The sequence below is a fragment of the Echinococcus granulosus genome (genome assembly GCF_000524195.1).
Source record: "Echinococcus granulosus chromosome Unknown EG_S00016, whole genome shotgun sequence".
Classification (NCBI taxonomy): Eukaryota; Metazoa; Platyhelminthes; class Cestoda; order Cyclophyllidea; family Taeniidae; genus Echinococcus; species Echinococcus granulosus.
The window spans coordinates 416,656-441,791 of NW_020170396.1; the positions used below are offsets into that span (position 1 = coordinate 416,656).

The 25,136-nt window shown below is 44.5% G+C and overlaps 2 protein-coding genes across 2 annotated transcripts in view; both read right to left on the minus strand. All coding sequences in view use genetic code 11, as the record gives it.

The window, feature by feature from the left end:
* Positions 1–3,771, minus strand: part of EGR_03182 (hypothetical protein) — a gene marked incomplete at both ends in the record, with an annotated part of 4,777 nt that extends 1,006 nt beyond the window's left edge. The window contains one exon of the mRNA XM_024492431.1: positions 3,661–3,771. Coding sequence (XP_024353105.1) covers positions 3,661–3,771 — 111 coding nt within the window. The remainder of the gene's footprint in view (positions 1–3,660) is intronic.
* A 2,744-nt stretch (positions 3,772–6,515) lies between these two features.
* Positions 6,516–24,105, minus strand: EGR_03183 (peptide (FMRFamide/neurokinin-3)-like receptor; the record flags this gene model as incomplete). The annotated part of the gene is made up of 15 exons (XM_024492432.1): positions 6,516–6,771; positions 8,319–8,530; positions 8,863–9,124; positions 9,254–9,648; positions 11,612–11,716; positions 13,585–13,721; positions 14,209–14,595; positions 15,118–15,677; positions 15,958–16,288; positions 19,102–19,488; positions 19,587–19,692; positions 19,841–19,953; positions 21,097–21,480; positions 23,679–23,940; positions 24,022–24,105. The coding sequence occupies 15 exons, from the start codon at positions 24,103–24,105 to the stop codon at positions 6,516–6,518; spliced, it is 3,981 nt and encodes a 1,326-aa protein (XP_024353106.1).
* Between the last annotated feature and the right edge of the window lie 1,031 nt (positions 24,106–25,136).

The following is a 25,136-nucleotide window of genomic DNA, read 5'->3' on the forward strand; positions in this document are numbered from 1 at the left end:
CATCTGCCTGAGCTGACCAATTTCTTTGCAATACACTAGCTGGCTTAGCATTTGTCAACTACTTGTGACACCGGGTTAAAGTAATTAAATCGAGTATTTTAATCCATTGCAAAGGTTTTTTGGAACCGTGGATAACTCAGACTTGCTTTTCGGATATGAGCTTGGTCACGGAACGAAAGCGGACAGTAAAGCTAGGTAGCTTCTACAAATCAGCAAATTGGTTGGCTGGTTTTGAGTATAACCATCTGACGGAGGTACGGTATACCGGACGAGGGTTTGAGTGCGAATTTCCCTCCACCTGGGTCACAAATGCACCGTGTGGAATAGCTGCGGGAGCTGAAAGAAGTAGTAAGCAATCTGTCTTAAACCGTGCCCGTGTGAGCATTTGGGCTGGTGTTAAGAAAAAAAATATGGGTGGACTTCGTTTTGCTAAGAAAGACAAGTATTTTCCCTGAAGCTTACTGCCTTTGTTTATTATCCCTGTATGAAGACGGAGGATTTCTACTTCCATACGTTGATTCGAAAAATGAAGTCAACTATCTTCAATAAGCCATTGACGCAATACTTTAGGAGGGATAGTATTATCTAAAATGTTAATGCCGTCGGTATGGCGGTTCACTTCCCACCCGATAATTTCCTCTGCTACCTCATGAAGCATGGCCACAATGCCGATAAAACGATGGGAAAATTAAAGGTTAGGTGGTCAACCGAGACAAAGCATTTTCACTTTGGAATGACCCTTGGTTGACCTCGCGTTACCTGCACAAACACTGCCGCACTGTTGGGATTATACACTACCATGTATTCCAAGCAAGGTGATGCGATTTGCCGGTTTTGAAGACCTACTTGACTGCAACTACCTCGCTTGCAGGATAAAATTGCGGCCTTGGAGGTGCATGCACATAATCTTTAGTCTTACTTTACTTAAGACGAAGTAAAACGGGCCTGAGCTCCGAAGTTGGATGTCTACCCACTGCATGTTGGGTGCCCCGATTCCGAAGAGGGCGGTCAGATAAGCCCGTTATTTGTAGGACTAGCGTACGCTTAACCTTGCCATTCCACGAGGGAATGCTTGAACTAATAAAACTCTTCTAAAATAAAATGCAAAATTTGCTCTGTCAGAAATCTGACCAGTCTTAGATCGAGGTGTGACAACGAATTTCCACTCCTTTATTCGTCGTGACCATTACCACAATTCGCATTTACCTTTCAAGGAGGCCAGCCCACTAATGCTGGCACATTCGCTGCCGGCATAGCAAACACGTGACAAGCATTCAACATCCACAGCACCAGTTCCGTGTCCACGTATAGATTGGCTGACCTCCAAGCGATAATGTAAGCATGGGATGCCCTCGGTCTGAGGAGGAGAGATACGCCTTGTTAACGTTAAAGCAACATAACTTCACTATCAGTGGAGGTAATTGGCCTTCCTCGGTAAAGCAAAATACATTTAAATTCCCAACTTATTCCACTATTTGTAGGCTCAAGTGGGCTTGTACCTATTTATTGCCCTCTCGTACAGTTGTTCACTATTTTCCATGGCTTATATCTTGTCAGCGTTTTAAACTACCTTTCTAATAAAGCTTTTGAGGTTGAAAAACTAAAGTAATGGGCCGTACCGCTACCACTTTGTTGATACTGTAGTCACTGAGGCTGTCATTCTTGTTCACCTCTATCCCTCCCATTTCCACGTATACAAAACGTCTCCGTGACATGCTACCTCTTAGCGGGGCGAAGAAACTGAAAAACAAATCCTGCACTTCGGTTGTTTTGATTGGAGACAAAACGGTTTTGTATTAAGTGTTAAAATAAGGAAAGTATCGAGACATTTGGAAAAATTATCGTTGGTAGAAGCTTTTCAACGCATTTGCCACTAGAATTGTGAAGGTGACGCCTTATCTAAGTCTGCATATCGGAGGTTAAGATGAGCGATTGCAGAGGGAGTGAGTTTCAACTGATAAGGTAGACATGGGATGTCACCAGTTTGAGGAAGATAGTTGCAAATCTTGACTTTTAGCTCAGCACTGTCGTATTAGAGCAACAAAACTTTTCTTCAGTGTGTTGGTCGAGTCTCCTCTAAGTGTATGATAGCGAATGAATTAAGGAGTAAGTTGGTTCACGAAATTTTGGTGTTGTAGATCTGGATAACTGAGAGAATATCTGACTACGGTGGCACTTATCCCTGTTGGCAGTTTCACTGGAGTATCAGGGGAAGGGGAATTTCGCAGGCTATCACTTATGCCAATCGCTATTGGTAGGAACGCTGGTTCAAAAGCAGAGTCAATTAACGAAGGAAGGGATTTAGCATAGTTTCGTGGGCGATAAGGGATCGCGTCTGTTCTCACTTCGGTGCTGCCCAGCTGCATCTGTCTGCGTTATATCCAGCTAGTAGAGAGATGGAGGACGAGGTGCTGTGTGAACTCTTTAATGGCATCCTCATACAGGTACTGTAAACAGCTCTGTAACAAGCTTTTCCAGATGGTTACAGTCGCTTTGAGTGTAGATGACATTCCTGCAGAACACAAGAATGGAATATTTGCCGAAGGGAGATGTCATTTTTAGTGCTTCTGTTAGGAATCTTCACGAATTGTCCATTTGCAGCATATGACCTCCCTCCTTCGCGTAAGTGTAGAATTCAGGAATGAAAATTAGGGTAATCGCCTTTTGGGATCGGGTTCGCCTCCCGCTGCTAACTGATGTAGGGCCCCGAGACTTCCCCAAAGACAAAAGAAGGCACAATACTGGGGTCAAACATGTATTATTGGCGCACAGAGGGACTAAGGGACCTACGGGCATGGCCCTTGGGTTACTCCGCCCGGCAGATGCGCAAGTGTGGAGTCTTAAATGCCTGCGAGACCAAAACGAAGGGCTAAAACGACTAAGGCATTGCAGCAGAAAACACTAGTAAGTTCCGAGAAGGGTTGCGGGAAATGATTTTAATACTTGTTAAAATATCCATAAAATAAGACGGTGCTGCAGTGGCAGTGAAGCGCAATTTAAAAACACCAACCTTAAGCTTCTTTAACCACTTTCTCTTCCCATAGGCTTTTGGAAGTTCCAACATCGTTGACTCGCTGTCCGCGAAACTCTTCTGTTGCTTGTGACACATCACGACTTCTCCAATTTGCTAAACGGTGATAATTGTGGTCCAGAATAGGCTGTGGCAAATTTGGCACACATGTAAACAGGAAATCAGAGCAAAATAACCATTTAACTCACAATTACTTTTAACTAGGGAAGTGTTTGAAGAATCGGCCTTTTTTCTGAAGTCAACGGATTAGTCAGTAATCCTCATTAGGTTTGTTGAGATTTGCTGTAGCTACAATTTTTGAATCAACTAGAGCTTTGGGGAGAGAGAGCTGGAGAGTTTGAATTGTAGTGGGAGGATTTTACCTATCAATAGGACTACAATATGTGTAAAAGTGCGAAATTAATGAATGAACTTGTGGCAAAAACAACGAAGAGAAAACTAGTGATCCCTAGGAACACGTCTCTAATGCTTTACCACCATTTGATTCATCCTTCATCGCCAAAATGCAATCATTTTGGTATCTTCAGTCATATCTGAGGGTGTAATGGGGCCCAATAGGGCCTGTAAGAAGGTTTACTGTTGGCGCGCCGAAGGGCTAGAAAGCCATAGGCACAGACAGGACATCATACTTGAAAATTTGAAGCCTTAGGAGTTCGTGCAGTGAAAAAGAAAATCAAAACAATTTGTTGATTTGCTATAGCATAAATACCAACTAGTACTGTTGAAGACGCCACTCCCATTGAGCTATGCAGATCTACGGCCCTCAAACCTTTAACATGGGAGGATCAAATGTCCGGATTTATAAAACATGCGTAAGCAGCACAATGCAAACCTACTGTTCGAACCCCGGAATGTTGCTCGTTGCCATAGAATGGGGAATGTGATTTGGTTTGAGCAAGCAGAAATGCAATTGTCGTTGGTTGTTTCCTAAAGCCGTGGAGATAGTACCTGTGAATGTGTGGAACTCGCAGGTATCCAGTCTTATGTCCCCATCTTCCCACAAAGACAAGTACAAAATTTATTGTCCATACCACCGTATAAATTTGATCACATTTCCAAAATCGAGGTGGCATAAAACGGCCTCTCATTTAACTGTTAACGACCCAGCGCTTGAAAACTACGTGGCTCGCAGTGGTTACGAAAGCCATAACACAACTATTGGCTCCATTCTCCCTTATTACTATTGTTGAATGGACCGAAAGGACGTTTTAATAAAAACGACACTTCCTGGTCTTGGTGCACCATTGTAAAATGCTTGGGGGGATTACTGCCCTTCCTTTGCATTTCATGCAAACTTGGTTTGAATTTTTGAATAAATCGTTTGAATATTTTCTCATGTTTGAGCGTAAGCCGGTGGGACTTAAAGACTCTAGGGAAAAATGATGTGATCTCCTTAACAAGAATCCTCTTGTTTTGGTTCTGGCTTTCAGAAGCAAATGGCTATACCATGTCTTGTTTGGCAAACAGGTTAGTTGTGTTTAAAATTTGGTGGAGTTGAAGCCAACCGAAAAGGTGGAAGGCGTCTTTGTTCTAAGGTTAACCGCATTTGATTCGAGAGAAAAGCAACTCTCTTGAGACATAAACACATCTGTCCTGTTGTGGTCGATTAAAGCACATGGACAAGTGTAATACTTTGATTGTTTGCTAAGCTTTCCATTTCGGTTGCGCAGGCACTGAAGGGCGCGGTCATTGCGCTTCCGTTCGGCGGCTTGACCTTTGGGCCACGCCGGTAGCCCCAAGCCATTCTACACGTTGATAATATATATTCTGCCCTAACATTACGCATTCTCTCGTCTTGAGAGAAGTCTCGATTTACTACACACAGTTAGAGGCAACTTTTTACTTGAATAATTGTTATTTACTTGAACCACTTTTAACATTTTTAGCAGTTTTGATAGGTGAGAAATTGCTGATCCATTTAAATAGAGGCAAAAGAACATGTTACATGCTTTCGCTAAGTTGGCTTTTTTTTAAATTTTGAGACTAATTTTGTTGTGAGTCAATTAAAAGTCTTTTTAAATGAATTTCGGTGCAAAAATGCAGTATATTTTGCCAAATCAGTGCGTTTATAAACTTCTCCTTTGCTACCTAGTGAGGCCCATTTCCCATATATCAGTATCATAAATACAAATCTACGAATTCTCAAATATTCCGGATTGACTTGGAAGTAGCCATTTCTATGAAGATGAAGGACAGAAAGGTATGACGTATCACCCCTTTTGAAGGAAGTAGGGAGAGCCAAACGACGGAGATCCAACAAACCGCAGAATTTGCCGCCTTGGAAACACGAATGTTTCATAAAGCGTGACAGAAGTTGATAAGAAACAAACACCAACTAATCGCGCTTAAATCTTCATTTTAGCTGGCCGAATCGCTTAGGCAACTGGTATGCATCTAAAGTCCTTACTTAAGGTGTTTGCAGCAAAAAGCAGTGATATGAGAAGCAAAGACTCTCAAGACCGGTCCGGTGATAAACGAGGCCCCACTTCATACCCTAATTGAAAGGCTCAGCTCAACTGCGCAATGTTCAAGTTCACTCCCTTGAGACCCTCCCAGTGGCTTTTTTGTCAGTAAATTTGTTCCCTTGCCATTCTACATGCCACAGTTTATTTCAGTTTTGTAGATGTCAATGTTCACTTTTGTTTTGAAAGTCCCACGCGATATGCAGAGAGAAGAAAAAGCTCAAAATCATCCTTTGGAAAGGTAAACTAAAAACACGGGACTCTAAATTTGATTAACCATTTCCACCAAAATCATGCGCTCTTATCCAAAAAAGTGGTAAGGCAGAATGCTACCTAACGATCTACTCAACCCATCAGAAACCATATGGAGGAGGAAATAGTGGTCTCTTGGAGCAGCTGTCACGTCATACCGCGATCCAATTAGAATAAAACCGGATGAAAGAAAATCGAAAGTGTTCCATGTAATAATAAAGTCAAAATCCCCAAATACAAAGAAGGTTAAGGTTAAATTGGATTGTCAACTGTAAGTAATTCTTGTTTATAGGTGCAGGCTGCATTTTTTCCTCAATACAGTCCCCCGACTGCATTCTCATGCACTTGTTGGACCATTTACTATGGCTGAGCCGTCCACAATGAAGACCTGTTTTTAATATCGAAGTGATTTGCTGTATACAGGTCCCGTAACACCCAATGATGTGACATTCCCAGTCACAAAGCCTCTTCAACTCAATACGCCATTTAACTCTTCTGTGTTGAAAGCTGTCTTGAGTCTCCGTGTTTGATAACTTCCCGAAATTTCTCTCATGATGATTTGTCTCCCTTGTGTCAAAGGTCAGATAGTTGCTTCACTCACTGACTATCTACATGACTGTCCGCTATGCTCTGGATCGGGGACCACAACAGTGCAGATAAGATCGCTACGGCAGACTTAAATCTTGTTTTACAAATAACCTGCTGCAAGCGAGCTTCCAATCTGTCTGCTCGGCTTGAAACGCTCTGCAGGGGTAGGAGTCCGGTTTCATTCAGAAGAAACCGGATCCATCAATACGCATTGTTGCATCCACCTGTCCACTAGCATTGTCGTCCGTCGAATTTAATAGCGGCACACCGGATATTAGGGCGAGTTGTAATAGGGGCGACTTGACACTTAGAGGCTGACACAGTGGCAGCAATTCTTGAGGTGAACTGTGATACTTTGGTTGTTTTTTTAACTCTTCACTTTGGTCTCGCGGGTGCTTAGGGGTCCACCCTGGCCATGCCAGTCGCTCCAAGCGCTTCCTGTACGTCGCCAAAACACATGCTGCCTAGTATTTGTCATCTTTCGTCTTCGGGGGAGTTTTGGGGTGCTACAAACTTGCAAAAGCAGGAATCTCGTGGGGTAGATGACTGTGCCTCCTAATAATGCAGCTGAGGATGGAGCCGTTTGAAACGAACGCAGAACTTTGTCCTTTGTGGTAGGCGCATTCTCTGAACTAGCAGAAATAATTTTAATTAGTAGCCACCGGGAGAATCAACTACTTTCTCATTCAGTTGCGCAAGAGTATTCTATTTTACCCTCCCCCCACCCCACTGCCATAAATTCCTTTTGCTAGCAAATGCTAGGAGACCGAGTTTAATTCGTACAAACCTCTGAAAATTGAAAATTGAAAATTGAAAATTCCACCCTTTGACTGCAAAGGTTACAGTTGAAGTCATTTTTAACCGATGCCCAACATATGCATTATTAATTGAAGCAATTTCTTGGGGATCATTCAAAATCCACCAACTGTTACCTTCAACATGGTTACGGGGTTCAGTATTGTGGTAGTTTGGATAGTTGTTGTTGCTGTTTTTGTTTCTTGTTGCATCCGACGATTCCCTCCTGCATCCACCATCCGTCAGCAGTGAATTCCTGCATTCACGTGATTTACCACATCCCTTCTCATTAATGTCAGAACCTGAAGTTTTGGCATGCCAGCCAGACTCACACATAGCTGGAGCCACCAACAAGGTGTAATGACTGGTAAGAAAGTTCTAGTCTGGGTGGGTTTACGTCATTTGGATTTCTTATATGCTTTTAGCTCCTCGGGCTCATGAAAAGAGCTCTCAATTTCACTTTTGAAGGCAAAAGTTGGTGCGAGTTTTCACTAACCACCGCAAGACGGAGAAAAATTCCTAATTCTTTTGCTCAGGCACCATTCGCAGTGCTCGAGAGCCCCTATTTGAGGTTCAACTATAAGATAAATTGACCACAAATGGACCTTCAAGATCTCCTTAATGCGGTGTGTAACCCACATCAGTTGAGGCTTGATCGCCAATCTGTTGCCACTGGAAACAATTCCCACTTGATTAGGGACACCAAAAAGTGAAACCATGTGAAAAACTTTTCGGCATTCTTACGACGCGTCTATCTGATAGAAAACTTGTTAGGGCACTGAAAATCCAGTTGATTGTCTCAAAAACCTCATAAAGTGATTGGCATGTTAAGCAATTTACAATATTTTTTTGGATCGGAAGATGAAAGGACACAGAATTCATAGTTAAAGACCTGTCGACGCGCTAGATCTAACGTTTAACATGGCAGAAGGTCACTTGCGTTCGTCACAAAGATCACTCTAACCACAAATGACAAATAAGGGGCATTGCGCTACACGGCAAATAAAGTGGTAACTAACTTTATACAGGTTACACAAGAAAGATAGCAGCATCACGTTTTCCAAACGCAGACAACGAAAGACCTTGGTATTTTTTCCACGAGATGGAGCGGGTTACAATGAAAATAGCAATGACAATTGTGATTCTTCTATCTTCAACAACCATATCTCTTCAGTAGCATTGGAAAGGACCGTCGAAAGCGAGCACTGAAGAGGGAGTAGAGAAAAATGTTTACCGATGCGTTCAGCATCAGCAGAAGGTTGGAGATATTGCCGAAGATCTTGAGTCGCGCATCAGAGGGCTTAAACCAGGATCTTATCAGATACACCACCGCACTGGGTGCGTTGAAGATGCAAAAGACCACCACCACGGCAATCAGTGTGATGGTGATTGACTGCTTGTCCTACTGCGAAGATCGCTGAAAGGACAAATTATGCTTGCTTTTGGGATTACGTTTTCTGCACGGGGAGTGGTAGTAATTCCAACAGGTCTTTGTGGTGCATCCTCTACTCGTTGTTGCTACCATACCTCCCGAAATCGGTGAAAGAAAAGCATTCTTGTTGGAATATGTCTCATTGGGAGAGGCCCCGGATGGTGCAGGCCTTCGGCTTGAGCCCTGCTGGTAGTACTTTCCTGTTATCCACTTATCCATGCGCTGCTTCTCTACTCCCCTCATAGTTAAGTTGCACTGACCCGGCAAGAATGTTTTTTTTTATCCTGATACGACTTAATCACCGACCTAATAAGAAGGGCATTAAAGATAGTCAAAATAATAAGTGGAATGAAAACGAAAAGTGCCACGATAGCATAGGACCAGCCGAAGCGATCGAGTTGGGCACTGATCCAAGTTGATTCAAAGATGTAGAACATCTCCACACAGGAGTTCATCGACGTGTGGTTGATATTCGACCTCTCGGCAACGTGGGAACACGCCCTCCAGGCCTCTCGAACTCCCCATGAGAAGAAGTCGGGTAGGGTAATGATGGCGGCAAGGAGGCTGATAAAAACGATATTTCACTGGGTCCGACGGATGGAAAAGCTCTTGCGTGAGCTCATGGGTGTGGAAATGGCCATAAAGCGCTCGATGGTAAAGGCGCAGGTCAGCCAGGTTGTGATGTTGCTCCACATGTTGCCCAGAGGCAGGAGATAGGAGAGAGCATTCATGTAGATAGAAGACATCTCGAGAGACGGATAGGTGCGCAGGGTGAGAGGTAAGCCAGTGAGACTGTAGAGGAGGTCGTACACTGCCACCGCGCAAAGGTAGCACGAGGTAGAGGAGTGCATGGTGGCCATGGTGAGTACCACAATATTCAATGCATTGCTAGCCATGCCCACCACGCAGACGATGGGCATGAGGATTTGAGTGCAGATAACGCGGGCTAGATGGAGAGAGGCATCGTTTTCGAAAACGTCGCTGTTGTTGGAGTGCGGAAGAGGAGAGGTAAAAGGGGCGGGTGAGGTGTTCGTTTCACTTGGCAATGTACAACCACCCATGGCTGCCTGATACTGTATTGAGTGAAGCTGAATGAGCAAGTTGACACGGGCCTTTGTCCCTGAGGTTTCCGTGCGACAATTCTACTGGCTGGCGCTTGGCCAATCAAGTCATTAGTCTCGCAGTACAATTCCTCTAACCTTGAGTGCTTGTCTTTAACAATGCATTTTTGTCATCGTTAATGGGAAATATCACTCCTGAAATGTGACCCACTTTGAGATCAAGAGCTCATTACTGAGCTCCGATTAAGCGATGGTAAATTTGACATCGATCCTTATAGTGCCAGTGGGGATTACGTAGAAGCTGATTTAATGACAGCGGTAAGCTGAGTTACTAGGCCATAGCCACAATCCTGATGACATAGGGGAGGTATTACACCTACATGCCTTAACGTGAGGACACCTGGTGGGAATGGTACCCATTCCTGCAAGCTACACCCAAATAATGGTAAGTTTTGAAGCGAGACCGTGTTCGAAGGATTATAGTCGTCTGCAATATTTGTATTTCAATGGTTAATCGCGAGGACCATATAGGGATGAATACCACCTATTTTCAAGAAGCTTGGGTAGGTGGTTAGGCGCCAATGAAGCAGAAAAACGACAAGCAGAGGTAAAAAGCAAAAATTTTTTCATTAAGTTAACTTCTCTTGCTTCTTTTTAGATGTTTTTGGCTTTCAGGCAGAGGTTGTGCGAATAGCATTTGACATGCATGAAATGTATTCGTAGTAGGACATTAATCAGCCTTGGGCACCATTAAACAAATAAACCTCTAAATACATCAAATTCTACTTAATGCATTATTGTTGTCAGAAATAAGAATTCTCCCCTAAGTGATGCAAAATTGTTGCAGAATCTTCATTTCGGTCTCACGGGCAATTTTGAGGCTATCATCCACCATTTGGTGACTGACGCAGAGGGCTTCCAAATGACAAAGGCCAAAATAAGAGCGGAAGTAATTATTAGAAAGATTTTTTATTTAAATTACATAGACATCCCAGCCACTCATAATTCCGGCTGCCACTCCTCCGATTTCGCGTTCCGTTTATGTCACATCCTGTCGGTATCGTCACAGACTCTACAAAAGTCGGGAATTTAGTATTCAAACTCATTTATTTGCTCTCTTCCATGGGACTGATTCAAGCGCCACAGGGCAGTATAAGCAGAGCTAATGAAACGGACCAAAATCACCGTGTATACAGAGGCTGTTTATTCAGCATCAGGAAGACATATCTACTTTCCGATCATTTGGTTGTTTTGGGCTTTTACGGACTCCAAGTACCGTCAGCCCTAGGCCATCCATGCGGCTCATTGCCACTTGTTTCCATGCCATGCACCTCCAGCCCTTCAGTTCTTCCCCGCAGATGTAAATCAGTTTGCAATTTGCGATTTACCAGCCTCCTCCTGATTGCCATGGTTAAATGCGTAGGCGTTTGCTCTGTCTAGTGGCTGCGATACAATGGAACCAGATAAAATCACCCAGTAGTATACTGCTGGATTCTCAAGCCACTGGCCACCACCCAACTTTGCTGATTCTATCTCTCTTTCACCAAGCAAACACTTTATCCCTATGATGAAGAGCAGGACAAAGACAGAAGTGGCCGGCAGCATAATACTATTTCTACTCTTACCAACCCGAGTGTCCTGCTCTCCACTTTTAGGGATACGCAGACCTCCTATCAACTTCAACGGCCTTACGACTACCTACCTTTCATCTTCATGACCAAGCTTAAATCAAGCAAGGTAAGCTTGACCATCCCTTGCTGTTACCAGTCAAGGCAGGTCATTTCCCTCTCTCAAACAAGTGACGTAACGGATCTCCTCTCCTAATGTAGTGTTGTGCATAGACGAGAGCAAAAGTCCATTTGATTTGATAAAATATGGTTATATATTTACAAATGATGACAAAAGAAAGAGTAGAAGGGAGAGAGAGGGGGCAGAGAAAGGCTAGCGCATCGGTGCTTATCAGCAGTAGAGAGCATCTCATCGACTACACCTCGCTGGTGCAGTCAAAGTCATTTTGGGTGATAGCGGTGAGGTTCTTCATCAAACCCTCCAGATTTGCCATCTCCTCCGTCAATTCCTCGGTGCTGTAGACTTTCTGCAATGGGGGTAGATAAAAGGGAAACGTTACAAGTGGCCAACAGTTGCAATGCCAGCAGTCCCACAAAGTGGGGCTCAAACCGGATGACTGTTGCTCTTCTGTACCACACACCTTCCCTGCTTTGCCTATCTAATAGAAAGAAGAACCGACACCAAATAGCACAATTTGCTTAGTGCAAAAATTGGCATACCACACTGGCATTGGTGTCACCCATTGCCTGAAAAAAACGGCTTAAGGTTGCTTTCGTTATTCTAACCTTATCCTTCACCTCATGAGTTTAATTCTCTTCTCTCGAAACCTTGCGCCTGACCAAATTTCCCCAAATTTCGTTGACGCCGCTTTTCTCGGGACAGAATCAGTTTACTCGGGATTCTGCGCCACTCTTTACATCATTGTCCGTCTTAGGTGTGGGCGAGTGCTGCCAAACATCCGTTTGGCACCAATATCACGTCCTCTGGCACAAGGATGTCATTCCGATCGAGCGTGCTATCAGAAAGGAATTAAACTCATCGAATCATTTATCACCTTAGAAAAGACACTCCCTTGGGCACCTTAGACACATGTAGGTTATAGAAAGTGTTGCATCCCCTGAGGTCTGGACATGATGGAGGAGTGTTTGATTTGATTTGATTGCATACTTCCTCTTCCATGGAGTACGCATTCGTGTGCTTTCGATCACCTCGGTCTCAATTCGAGTCTCGCATTTGACAGCTTCCTTTTGTATGGATTACAATCGGCTGTTATTCGGTCATCCACAACTTCTTCTACTACCCTTCAGCATTGCCTGTGATGGTTACACGATTTCCCTGCATTTTTTTTGCCTTAGTCTATGTCGGGGAATAGTTGCGGAACAGAAGACGTGTTTGAAAGAGGCACAAACGGGTGTAGTCGAGGATATGCGCTATTAAAATTCAAACTATTTCGGAAAATTGGATCTTTCTTACTAACTTATACCCGTTAGTAAACGGTCCATTGTCCGGTCTGCGTTCTTACGAACCTGACTATCTGATGGGAAGACGTGGAATGCTGTAGCATAACAGACTTTAGTGGCAATATCTTTGCTCTGGATGCCTACTGATTACCTCTGTATTGTTATCCTAGGATCTATCTTTTATTTTTTATAAGTCCCTTACTTTAAGAATGACCCGAATTTCGGTTAGGATCACCTCCTTGCGGTTGGTGTCTCCTTCTAAAGCCCGACTGGGATCGAGGCGCCAAAATATGAGAAAAAAGGGAGCTCTATGCGTCTGGCCTAACAGATTTAATAAAGCACCGATTTAGATAAAGGAGCGCACGAGTCAGTTGTTCAGCACAGCACTACCACTTAGGGTCGGTGATTACTCAGGAACCAATGAGGCCACTTCCAAGAGTGCAGCTGTAATTGACAGTTCTACCAACCGGATGTGGTCGGTTTCCCCACCTCGATCGGCTGTCTCCAACATGGGCAGACAAAACGCATGTGCTTGTATTACTTGGAGTGTGCTTTGTTCACTTCAAAGTAAACCCGTTTTCTTAACGCACTCCCAGCACATCTTTTCAGCTTTCTTAAGTCGTTTCCATGCGTAACTCCTCTTTGTCTAGTGTGATCGGTAGAAAGAGGTTTGCAAATTGACACGGCAAAAAATAGGTTACACTTTGACTTAAAATTTAGGCGCCATAAATAGGTGTCCTGGCCTTTCTCATAGCCAAGGAAACAACTGCTACAAAGGCGCGCTTTAAAGCACTGGAATGTGAGTGGAGTAAGAACTCAACTACGCCGATCAAAAGAAATTAGAGTAGGACAAGTGAACCTGCTTTAAGAACGGCAACTACATCAAAAACGACGGCTTTTATAAAAATAAACTAATAAAGTTGGAAAAATTTACGGATAGACTTCTCTCGTCAAGAGCAGAGATACGAGGGATCGGGAGGACGCTGGAGTAGGAGTTCAGCTTGATACTAGCATGGTTCTGATAGCGCATCTCGTCAGGCCTGGACCGCTCACTCCCTGACGTGGGAGGAACTGTGAAGGACAAAGACAAAAATGATCACTCACCACGCTTTCGGGGTTCAGTTCCAAAGGTATCAGTAAATAGGAAGACAAAACATGTATTTATTACTTTCCCAATAGCCCCTCCCTCCTACCTCCTTTACCAATCAGTAGACTGTGAGAACGTGAAATTCTCTAAATTCTACTACAAATGCATACGCCGTCATTGCTCTCATTTGCCCAATTGATGCCAATTTTGCAAGTATTTAATCAATCTCTTTCATAGTTTGGAAAACCCACAAGTTTACCAGCCGGCAAACACGATCTGCGGTCTCAATTATAGAGGCGGAGTGTTTAATTCCACTATTCACCCAAAGCATAGATTGAATAAATCCTCTTAGAGACGCATACACAACACTTTTTAATAAGAGGGCGGCCATGGAACTTAGCTTTCTGTTCGATCCTTCATGCCAAAGCAGCATATGCAAGGACAAAGCGCAGTCATATGGCGTCAACTCACTAAATTTGCGTGGAAGAGTGCCACTGTTGACGGAGTGGGTGTCAAGGTGCGGTTGATGACGAGCCATGAAAGATTCCGTTAGGACTCTGTCGCCAACCCCCGATGGTTGGTTGTTGGTGGGCGCACCACTGTCATATCCGCTGCTACCCGCGATGGAGCGCGAGGCCTCAGCGGACTCGCTGCTCCCCGTTGCCCCCACCACTCCCGCCGTCTCAAGGCGGCCCAATTCGCGGTAGGGCAGTATCAGCGGTCGACCCGGCGATTTGTTAGGAGGGGTGAAGAGATCCTCCATTTTGGGAGGCAGAGGTACTGGTTGGTGGGGGTGGTAGCTACGGTAGCAGCCTCCACGCTTACCCTCATTACCCACTGCCCGCATATCTGGTGAGCCTGGTACAAAATGAAAAAGAGCAGGAGTCTTGAGTGTGAAACCTTTTTGGAGTCGTGTTATCTGGTCTTCTCAGCAGTGATCTGAAATTCTGTCCATGTCGCTCACGCTCTTAGTCTCCCAACCCACTCATTTATTCCTCTGTCCAAATTTTGAAACTTAACAGGATGTTTTTTTGCCTGGGATTATAAGCGCTGAAAACTACTTTAAAAAAGTCCAAAATCCAACCAATAGTGAACTCCTTGGGGTCTTCTCCCTCTCATTTATGGCGGTACGTTTTTCAATACCAAAAATCTGAGGATTCTCAGGAAACATATTTGCATCCGCGGTCAATAAAGACGCCCACATATGTTCTATTTAAACTGAATTGAATGAGCTAATACTCAAAAATACTTCCATTCCGTAAGTGACCTAATATGACTAGTCTAGGTAGTAACAGTTAAAAATCATGTTGTATGGGTTTACAAGCATTTTACTGGGCCCTTTTGCCGTAAGAATAGAAGCAGGTGGAGCAAACGGCTCACCAATGAGACCAGGGTGTCCGAGAGCCGAATGTTTTTCTGCCGTAGCAGTAGCAACAACGGGCGGTGAGGCGGTTCCGTGTTGTCGGGCCGGTGAGAGAGTTTGATGAAGCGGATGTTGGTGATATGCTTGGTGGTAGGAGAAGGCAGTCACCAGGTTCGCCGACTTGGCGCTCTCAAGGTCGCTATCAATTGGCGTGGTACGGCAGTCCGACTCTGAGCCCCCTCGGCCTGCCACGCCACCAGCTGAGGCCGTCGGGGCGTTGGCGTGCACGCGAACGGGCTGGCTATGCACCGAGCTGGATGCGACACTGAAACCACCACCACCATTAACGCCAACGCCGCTGTCCATAACGAAAGGCAATCCTGCGTAGGGACTAAAACCGGTGGAGTTCTCGAAACTCACTGGAGGCAGTGGTGGTGGGACGTGCATCAGACTTTCCAAGCCAGTGCCGCCTACTCGATGAGTGAGCCCGACTTCAGAGCAACTCGGTGAGCCCAATTGGTGGTTGTTGTGGCTTGTTGGAGTCCTTGGTGAGTTTACGTCTCCCTTTTCCGCGATTCTGGATGATAGAAAGCAGCCAACAGCAAAGCATAAACAATTTTTGTTTTCGTTTTTCAGAATATTGCCTTATATTTCATGCCCTGACGCTATTAGAGGACCTTTATGTCCGAAATGGTGCCACTCTAGTTTATGACGCTTAAGGAATAAATTTGACGTCACAATTATTGCTAAAAATTGTTAAAACTTGAGCTATATTTCAACATTTTTGGGCTCAAGATGGGCAAAGTGCGAAAGAAAAGAATCCTATGGACAAGCTAGTGGTTTACGAAGAAATGTACCTTTTGGTCTTTTCAACAAGATATTCCTTCCTAACCCCATCCAACCGACTGCGCGAAAATCGGCGAGTGAGAACGATGGTCACTGCCAGAATGATAACGATGATAGCTATGACAGCAAGCACTGCAGCGACCAAGATCCACTGATTTTGTCTATCATTCACGCTTCCGTCGCTCAGGTCGGGAGCAACAGTTCGTGCAGCATCGGAAGATCTCAGGGTTTTGAGAACCACTTCCAACTCCTCAAAGAGGCGTTGAATTCTCAAAGGCGTCATTTTCTCCAACTCGTACCTCTCGCCGAGCGTATTCAGGTATATGAAACCGGAGCCGTCCGCTGCAAAAGGTTGTAATAAACAATGTACTTGCTACATTTAAGTAGTAAGTTCTATCCCCGCAACTTATTGAGATAATGGTGAGCATTGAATGTATTTTTTGCTGCATTTTGCAGATGCTTCAATCATCACCAATTCATATTATCAACGGGTTACAGAACTACTATTCAAAAGGCGGAAACTGGAACGCAAGGACGAGGACTTAACATTTTAGGCTTAATTAACGGTTCGGTCAATGCAAATCAGTCACTGGATCCCAATTCGGTTGGTGAATTTGTGATTATTGCAGAGAAGGGGAGAGGTGAAAGCATTCCGACGTGCAATGCGTTGCATCAACTGGTTCAAGGTAAATAAAATTGCAGATCAAACAGATCTTAATACAATCCCTTCTATCCTTTTTTGGGCGATACTTTGACCTCCGATGTAAGAAATCACAATGGCAGGTAGGCAGGTTTTTCAGTGCCCTCGAAATAGGTCTTAATGCAGATTCGCCAAAGTGTTTAAAAATACTATTGTTATTACAAAGGTAAGGAAAGCTTCGCACCTAAAATGGGTTATAGTTTTCATGCCAAAAGATTATAAACAAGGTAACAGGAACTTTCTCTTTTGGCAATTAGGCAGTTGGATGCATAATGTTGTGGTAATCAAAAGAAAGCTGATTTCTGCGCCAAATAAAACCACCATATTTACCTAGAATGGAGGAGTAGGGGGAGGGGAAAGTGACATAGGGTTTGGTGCATAGTGTCGATAAGAGGCATTTCCTTCATCCTCTTTGGAAATCTCCAATGGCATTAATCTGAGTGCGTATGATTTAACCGGACTAAAAGTGATTTCAAGGAACTAATAATACTAATTTCTTTGCGTTACCACGCCAGACCTTTAAAATCTCGAGAGATTTGGCCTCCTTGATGGCAGAATTGAACTCTCCCGCATTTCTGTCTGCTAACAATAAAGCCATCTTCGGAATTCATAGGCCATAGAAGATCCTCAAGAAGAATTTAAGTAGCCTCTCGTTACTGCATCACAATGAAGGGAAAATAAAGCTAACGATCAACTTTGATGAAAGAGACCAAATAGTTGGGGGCAGATTTTCCGTAAATATGTCTTCTGTTGCTTCCACTAGGGCTCATTTAGAAATTCAGAACCATAATTGATACTTCAAACATCCCAGAGAACTGACAAATGAGATCTGCTGATCAGACGCCTCAGGTGTTCAGTTATGGAACCCATCTTTACGTTGGCCCCTCCGATGCTATTGCAACCACCCAGTCATACACTGCGCAATCATATACACAGCACTTTGTTTATAACAGAGAGGGAGGGGGAGAGGGGTACCGACCATCATTGCGAGATTTATGGCTTAGGTATTGCCACCTCTCTACGACCCTCCTCCACCCTCCAGGTGAGCCAGATCTCCTAGCCTGATGCATTGTTTACAGAGCGCAAAGGCTGGTTGCGCTTGCGACCAGGATCACCACTTGTGGGCAGGCGAGGGAGGTGAGCCCGTCTAGCGTCCACTTGAGCTTCCGATGAAGTTGCAGAATAATTATACTCGCTTTAAGCGTAGATGTGACTACGTTAACCCTTCCAGCCTCCACATCGGCCTCTAGCTGCTTCCACATGCGTACACCTCGTAGCTTCTTCAGCAGTACAAATCAGCATCGAGGAATCGGAAAAGTAATAAGTGATTGGAGTATGAACACACACCTGGGGTTGTAATGTTTTACCTTTTAGGCGTAGATCGGCCAAGGTTTCGGATAAGCTACAGTAACAGTTCTAGATAAATCCATCGATGAGTTTCTCCTACTGTTGTCTAGTTCCAGTTCCAAAGCGCAACCGTTGCCGGTACAGAAGTTCTGCCTTATTCGCTTCCCAGACAGTAATGATGATTGTCTGCACACCAGAATAAACAAACTCTGTGGCCTCAAAACTTCGCCATCAAATTGGGGGCATGTTTCCACCCGAAATGATGTTTGGCTTTTCGGCAGTATATCCGCTTACATCTGGGCCACTCCATGAGACGTCATGCTAACTCGACTTTAACACTCCGCGAGCATTGAACGCCCTCAGGTTCAACCTGGTCAGGTTTGTGCTTATATGCAAGCCTAGCTGCCTTCGAAGTCGCAGAAATGCTAAGGCATTTGGGAAAGGTAAACAACACCAACACGTCAGACACACTTATTCATATCCCAGGAAGGCAAGTCACTCACCTCGCTGCTTAAAGTTCGAGTTTAAACTCCAAATGTTTCCCATGTCAACTTCTCAGACTTTCTGCATTCAAAGGAAGTGGAATGAGGAACAAACCGAGTGAAATGCAAACTCAGGAGCTGGGAATCTATTAAGAGTTTACTTTAATTGGGTGAGATTTTACAGTCGTGTTGTTAAGTCCGATTTATCTCTGCTTGTTTTATCCGTTACAATGAAGAATGGCAGAGTGCTGTAGTGAGCTCTTGCCAATAAAAAAAGGAATTAGAAGCACTCCCTAGACTTTAGGGAGGTAGTGTTAAACTTTTCGAGGAAAGAATGGTGTCACAGTGCCTAACCCAAAAATGTGGAACATACATTTGAGGCTGCGTATTTGGTCTGTCACACTAATGACAACAACTAGGACATTCCTGTGTTGCTGTAACAATTTTACGTCTGGATATTGTTTCTGTCTTGTAAATGAGTTCTGGAACAACGCTGGTGCTGAACTAGGTTGTCACCCACCAACCTTAGTGTATCACATTTCCACACCTCTGCGCCACCTCTTCATGGAGGAATTCAGAAAGCTCGTGAGGTGGAAATGGAGGGGGGAGGACATCAGTGAACTCACCATCAGCAGTTCTAAAGAAGCAGAGGGAAGAGAGTGGGCTCCTCCCAAAACGGTTCTGTGCACTCATGACGAGCAGGTAAGGCTGACCGGTACGGAGATTGTGCAATACAGTGGAGTTCTGCCCGCCTGACACCGCGTGCTTGCTCCACTGTCTCCTCGGTGAACGCTGCTGCGACCACCCGCGGGTGCGCGGTGCACCAAACTCGTCGGCGGGCGAAATGTAGAGGTGGTAGAGGCCGCGCGCACCTACCTCCGCTACACCATGCCAGTTTACCAGAATGCTAGCACCATCCCTACTGCCACCGTTGTCACCCAGAGAGTCGGGCGGGGTAAGATAGCCAGTCATTACTGCACTCACTGTGATATTCTGCGGTGGAGATTCCGGACCTGCACAGTAGAGAAGAAAATGAGTTTGTGTGCGCGGATGGAGTGAAATAAGGTCTGTATTTGTGGGTCTGCCTTCAACTGTATGATGGTTAATGTACGTCGAAAATCTGTCACCTTAAAACCAGCAACGAGGAGATCAAGAGGTCGGGAAAGAGCTGATGAGGCAGTGGAAGGATCTCTAAGGATTAAAAGTTGGTTAACTGCCTACAAGACGTGGTAGCCGGTTTCAGCAACCTTAGTTTGACAAGCTGGGTTATGAAGTAGATCCGTTCTCGACTTCTTTTGATGAAAGATTTCTTACGCAAGTCCAATTGGCGAGTGCGACGACTCAGACACAAAAACAAAGATGCACCCTTTCAGCAGCGAGGTGTGCAGTAGATGTGAAAGACGACAAGATTATGGAAAGCGCTCCGAGGATCGACAGTTCCCAGTAGCTCATTGGAGATTGTGCTCTATCGCCGTCAACTGTGGCAAAAGTCCGTGGTTTGATACATTGTTTCCCATTACAGCGGTTTTTGGGTTGATCACTATCCATCACTCTTCCTAAAAGCCTTTCACAGGACTAAACTGCTCCCAGCCGCGAATTCTTCCCATCCTTCGACTAACCCACTGTGTGGTCAGTCATAAATTTTTTGATGCTCAGAGCTGCCTGTGGTGAAAATAGGACTGAGTGATCTTGAAATAAATCTAATCCTAGAGGAATGACTGCTAAAACATTACTTAAAGTTGGCAATTTTCCCAAAGATCACCATCCAAGCACACGGACCAGCAAGGCCGATCTTGCAGCATGGGAGATTGCCTGAGTCAAGTAAAAGGAACAGAAAACACCCACCAACAAGTCAAAAATGAGTAATTTAGCAGGGTCTTGCTCTCAGGAGGAAATAAAGTTCTTACTGCAAGAGGTTGTCAATATGCTACTTGGGACACCGTATTGCAAGCTTAGCCTGCTTCCTTCAGGCATAACTTTAGCTTCCAACCGAAGTAAATGCTTTGTGAGGTGGAGAGATTTATCACTGAAGAAAAAAGGTGACGTGATACACGAATTCCTTTATAAGAAAATATTCGAATGTCGAATAAAACTGGATTTTGTCATGCCATCATGCCATGTCCAAAGGACGAATGATACACAGCGGTTGGGATATTTTGAAAACTCCATTAAATCAGCCAAAACCTGCGCTAAAAAATTGAAATAGAGGAAGCCAATAGGATAGCCCATAATAATGGGGATTAAGCATATTCTGGCTACACACAATACAGGCTGTGGTTATTTTCTTTAGGACAATCAACTTTCTTAGCTCTGTGATCAGTCGTACGATGCGATGAATCACTTGGATAAGGATAGTGCTTATGATTACTGGATAGATGCACAAAAAAGTAGTTTTTGAGGATAAAAAGCATTAGAGGTAACAGTAAAGGCAGCAAACAGTTGTTTCTGTCCATCATTCTGACAGCACTGATTCCCAGCAAGCCTCCATCCACATCAACACAAATCACCACCCGCACACTGCATGCGTCAAGCAAACAATACTTCACATGACCCCAAAACCAAGTAATTAAGTAGGAGCTCCATTTCTTTGAAAAACGATACCGGAAGTAGTGCCAACTCACGCTGTCCGGGTGTCTCAAAGCCCTGTACCATGCTCCAGGCATCGGCCAGTTTGGGCGCCCCATTGAACAGAGAGACAACGCGCACTGCAAATTCGTAGACTGTGTCGGGCTCTAGATTTTGCAGTACCACGCTAGTGGCCTCTGGATCGGAAACGTTCTTCACCAGTGGGGACACTGGCACGACCACTGACGGCACCAACACAGACTCGCCCGTGTCGTGCCGCCTGGTAGGGTAGTAGCGCACCTGGTAGCCCAAGATGTCCCTGTAGCGTGACTTGTGGAACTCTTGAGGCAGCTCCCATTGCAACGTCGCCCCCGTCGGGGTTATTCCGTGAGCCATGAGGTTCACGGGAATAGGAAGACGCCTGGAGGCTTCGAGGTTGTCTAGACCATCATGAAAAGCCTCAAATGTAAATAAACTCACGCACCCGTAACGTAATTCTTTGAATTGTTGTTTACGATGGGATCGAGATTACGGCAAATTTCGGAAAATCGGATAATTTAATGAACTCTAAAGATGAACTACGGCCTTTTACACACAGAGCAGTGGCCTTGAACCGAAAACGTTGGATACGGAACAGATAGCTTAGATGCGTATTTTGAATGCTATAGATAGCGAAAGGCGCTAGACTAATACTTGTTCGAGTTACAGGATGGCGACGTTGCTTCACCTCTTGTTCCATAAATTGCCAGTTTCCCATTCCTTAGGTGAGTTAATAAGACTCTTTCAGAGCAACTTGAGGGTTATGAAAGAGTCTACCGTATCGGTTTGATAGGTCTAAAGGAATGTAAGATGAATGACAGCTGGAATTCATCAGCCTTTTGACATCTTTGGAATGTTTATGAGTGGAAGCTTAACACACACACACAGACGGTTGGTTCCATTCCGCGTCGTTGGAGTTTTGATGGAAGACATGTCGGACTTGAGCTATTGAGAAATGGCATGTGACTGGCCCGGTGGCTCACTGTTGCAGTGCAGATATATTGGTTATGGTGAAGGTCTTAAGAACACCACTTTCGCATCAAAGCGATTTGGACAGCCAAATACCGTCAGTCAGTCAGCCAAATCCCAAACATAGCCCTAGTAAAACTATCAGCAATCTTTTCGGAGTAGTGCATAATATTTCCCACACCGATTAAGCCCAGCTTCTATGTCAATCTAATGCAAAATTGGTTTGCGTGATCCACCGAAAAAAAAACTAGATAGGCTATCCAAGACCTCACACCTGAGATGTTCCGATCTCGGAAAGTTGGCAAATGCCCGGTTGGATGACAATGGGGGTTCATTCTACCGTCAAGAAACCTAGTGTTGGGAGATCCGTTTAACCTGCCCCTAGGTTTCTGACACTAAATAAGCATTAGCATCACCATGCCACACTAGCGTTGTAGCTTGTCAAAAATACCATCCTTTCTCAGTAGCAGATCTACTTCCCCGTAAAAAAGAGGGAAGGATCACATATGCTAGAGATTATTTTTTACGGTAAAAAGAATGGGGATAACTAACAAACACCTTTAAACGCTGGAGCCATTGTGTTTACTCTGGAGAAGAAGGATATTCCTTTTTAGAAAAAGATAGACATTAGTTGTTGCAACACATCTGACGGTGGAGGAAAGGGACTATAATGTGACTCATTATATCCATCCGTGGGGCGGAGTAATTTTGGCTGAAACTAGTTTGAATGGCGTAGATAATTAGATCTTGAAGGGTGCCAGGGGGAATGCTAATCATTGACATCGGCACGATCTACGATCTATGCTTAAATGATCGACATTAAAGGGAGTAACAGACGCCGACACACATAAATAGGCACTCACCTCAGCAGTGAGGCGATCATTATACAGCTGTGAAAACAAGAAAGTGAGAAGGGGAGGGAAGGGGAGACCTCTGACATCTCAGACCAGGAACACCGCACATCGACTCCGCCGTTTTAAGCTCAACCAATTATCACAACTTGCCAAAGAACTCGATGTCACATATTTGTGACTTAGGGCTCAGATAGGTGAATTGGGACGCTAAATGTATGCTGCTGGTAGTAAATGTATTAATGGACAAAGGACAAACCCTTTGCAAAGGAATTTCCCTTGTTTCTGTACTTTGGCGTTGCAACAGTGTAGGCCGAAGGTCCGTCCTCACCGGGTATGATCGCCATCAGTCGGACATGGTATGGCGTTCCTGCTCCTATAAGCTCAACAATGAGTTGCATGTTTAGCCACTTCAAACAGTTAGTTTACTATTTTTGAATCAAAAATAGTTTTATTCTAGGCTGTAGCTTTTGACGTGGAAGTTTATTTGAAGTGCGTCATGTCCGAATGCCTGTACTTTTATTTTTGGTCGCGTGTCGGGCCCATTAGATGCCCGTCCGCCATCCACGATCTAATTTACGTTCTTATTCAGTCATTTTGTTTTTTATTTTAATCAGGAGAAATTATCTAGATCTTTAATCTGTGAGTTCTCCCCTCAGTTTCATTACCTTAGTCAGTGGTGGCGTGGGGATCCTACTCAATTTCCTCACCTTGCCTCCGAGACTCCTCCTGAGAATATTTTGATAATGCAAAACTAGTCATTCTAGTAGGGTACTCACGGAGCTCCTTGAGGGTATATGAGGTGAATGCTGCACTAATCATGTTCTCAGCGGGTTCAGCGTCACCAGCACTCCAGATGAGACGGAGCATGACGTTGGGGGCCACTTGGAGGGACTCAACCGCTTCCACTCCCACCTCCCCCTCATCCCAGTCGGTGTGACTCTGGGGCTCAAAAGAGCTTCTTATGTGATGGCGACGCCATTTGATGGTCCACGACAGGTGAATAGCGTTAATGAGGCCTTGACCACGAAAATCCGTTATCTAGGAGTGTAAAAAGAGTGGAAGGTAGTTCAGGGACTCCCTCAAAGTAATTGTGATGAGGTCTGAAAGTTTCTCGGGGACCTTGGTGGAGAAGGCGTTAAGTGGATTCGCGTAAGACACATCTAATTTTGACACCACACCGAGTTCCAGTTGCACGCTATCCATCCTATATGGCTGTCGGAGAAAGCTATTTCTGGAGCAGGAGTGGAACAGTCAGTGAAAGTAGTCTACCAATGCAGAATTTTAGTGGATTCTAAGGAGCTGATTGATCTGCTCTCCCAGAAAAGTGCGTCGCAGAATGGTGGCTAGCGATTAACTTGGATGTAGTGCCTGTCATTCTGTCTCCCTTCTTTGCAGAAAGAACATTTGCAACTGACATACTCCGGAAATGAAAATAAAGTAAATAATGCACACTTCACTACTGACACAAGGTGACATTACGTCAAAATTTTTAATAAGTTGGAATTTCTCAAATGCAGACTACTTCACCACTATCCACTTTCATTTTTTGGAGAATGAAAGCGACAAGTTGCTACTTTCGACCTCACGTAATCACCTTAAAATACGAAATATTTATAAAGCCTTACTTGGCAACAAAACCACAACTCCATCCATAGCAAGTCAGAAAAGACAACAAGTGTACGACTTGTTTTGACTAATTAATCTTCCACCCATTAAACGCGAGCTTATTCTCGTGCTGCAATGATTAATTGTAGACCCTCATGAATCGAACCACTGCTCGGCGATTTTTGTGCCTCCAGAGTTTGGGCTCCTCGTGATTCCCCATTACTAGAATCGAGAGTTGGTCAAATATTTCCTCCATTTGTATATACCTCGTAGTGAACGCATGGACCTAATCATCGTGGAAAAAAGCACCACTACTTGGCGTCCGGGGGCACTACCATTGACTTACTAAATCTCTCTTTCGCCCTCTCTCATGGAGAGAGAATGGTGCATCCTGGTATGATGGATGCAGTGGTATAATGACACGTCTCAATCAAGATGCGTAGGCTGCCTGACTGTACCAGGGTGTGACTAAACCAGTATGCGGTCTGGCGTTGCCACTGTTTTCTGTGATTCACCATTTCGTTTTGATTGTGTGGCTGGGGCAGGGACGGTGCCTCGCCAACGCATCAGATACCGTCTCCATGCATTAAAGCATTATATTATTCTTACGTACGCCGGCTACGGAATGA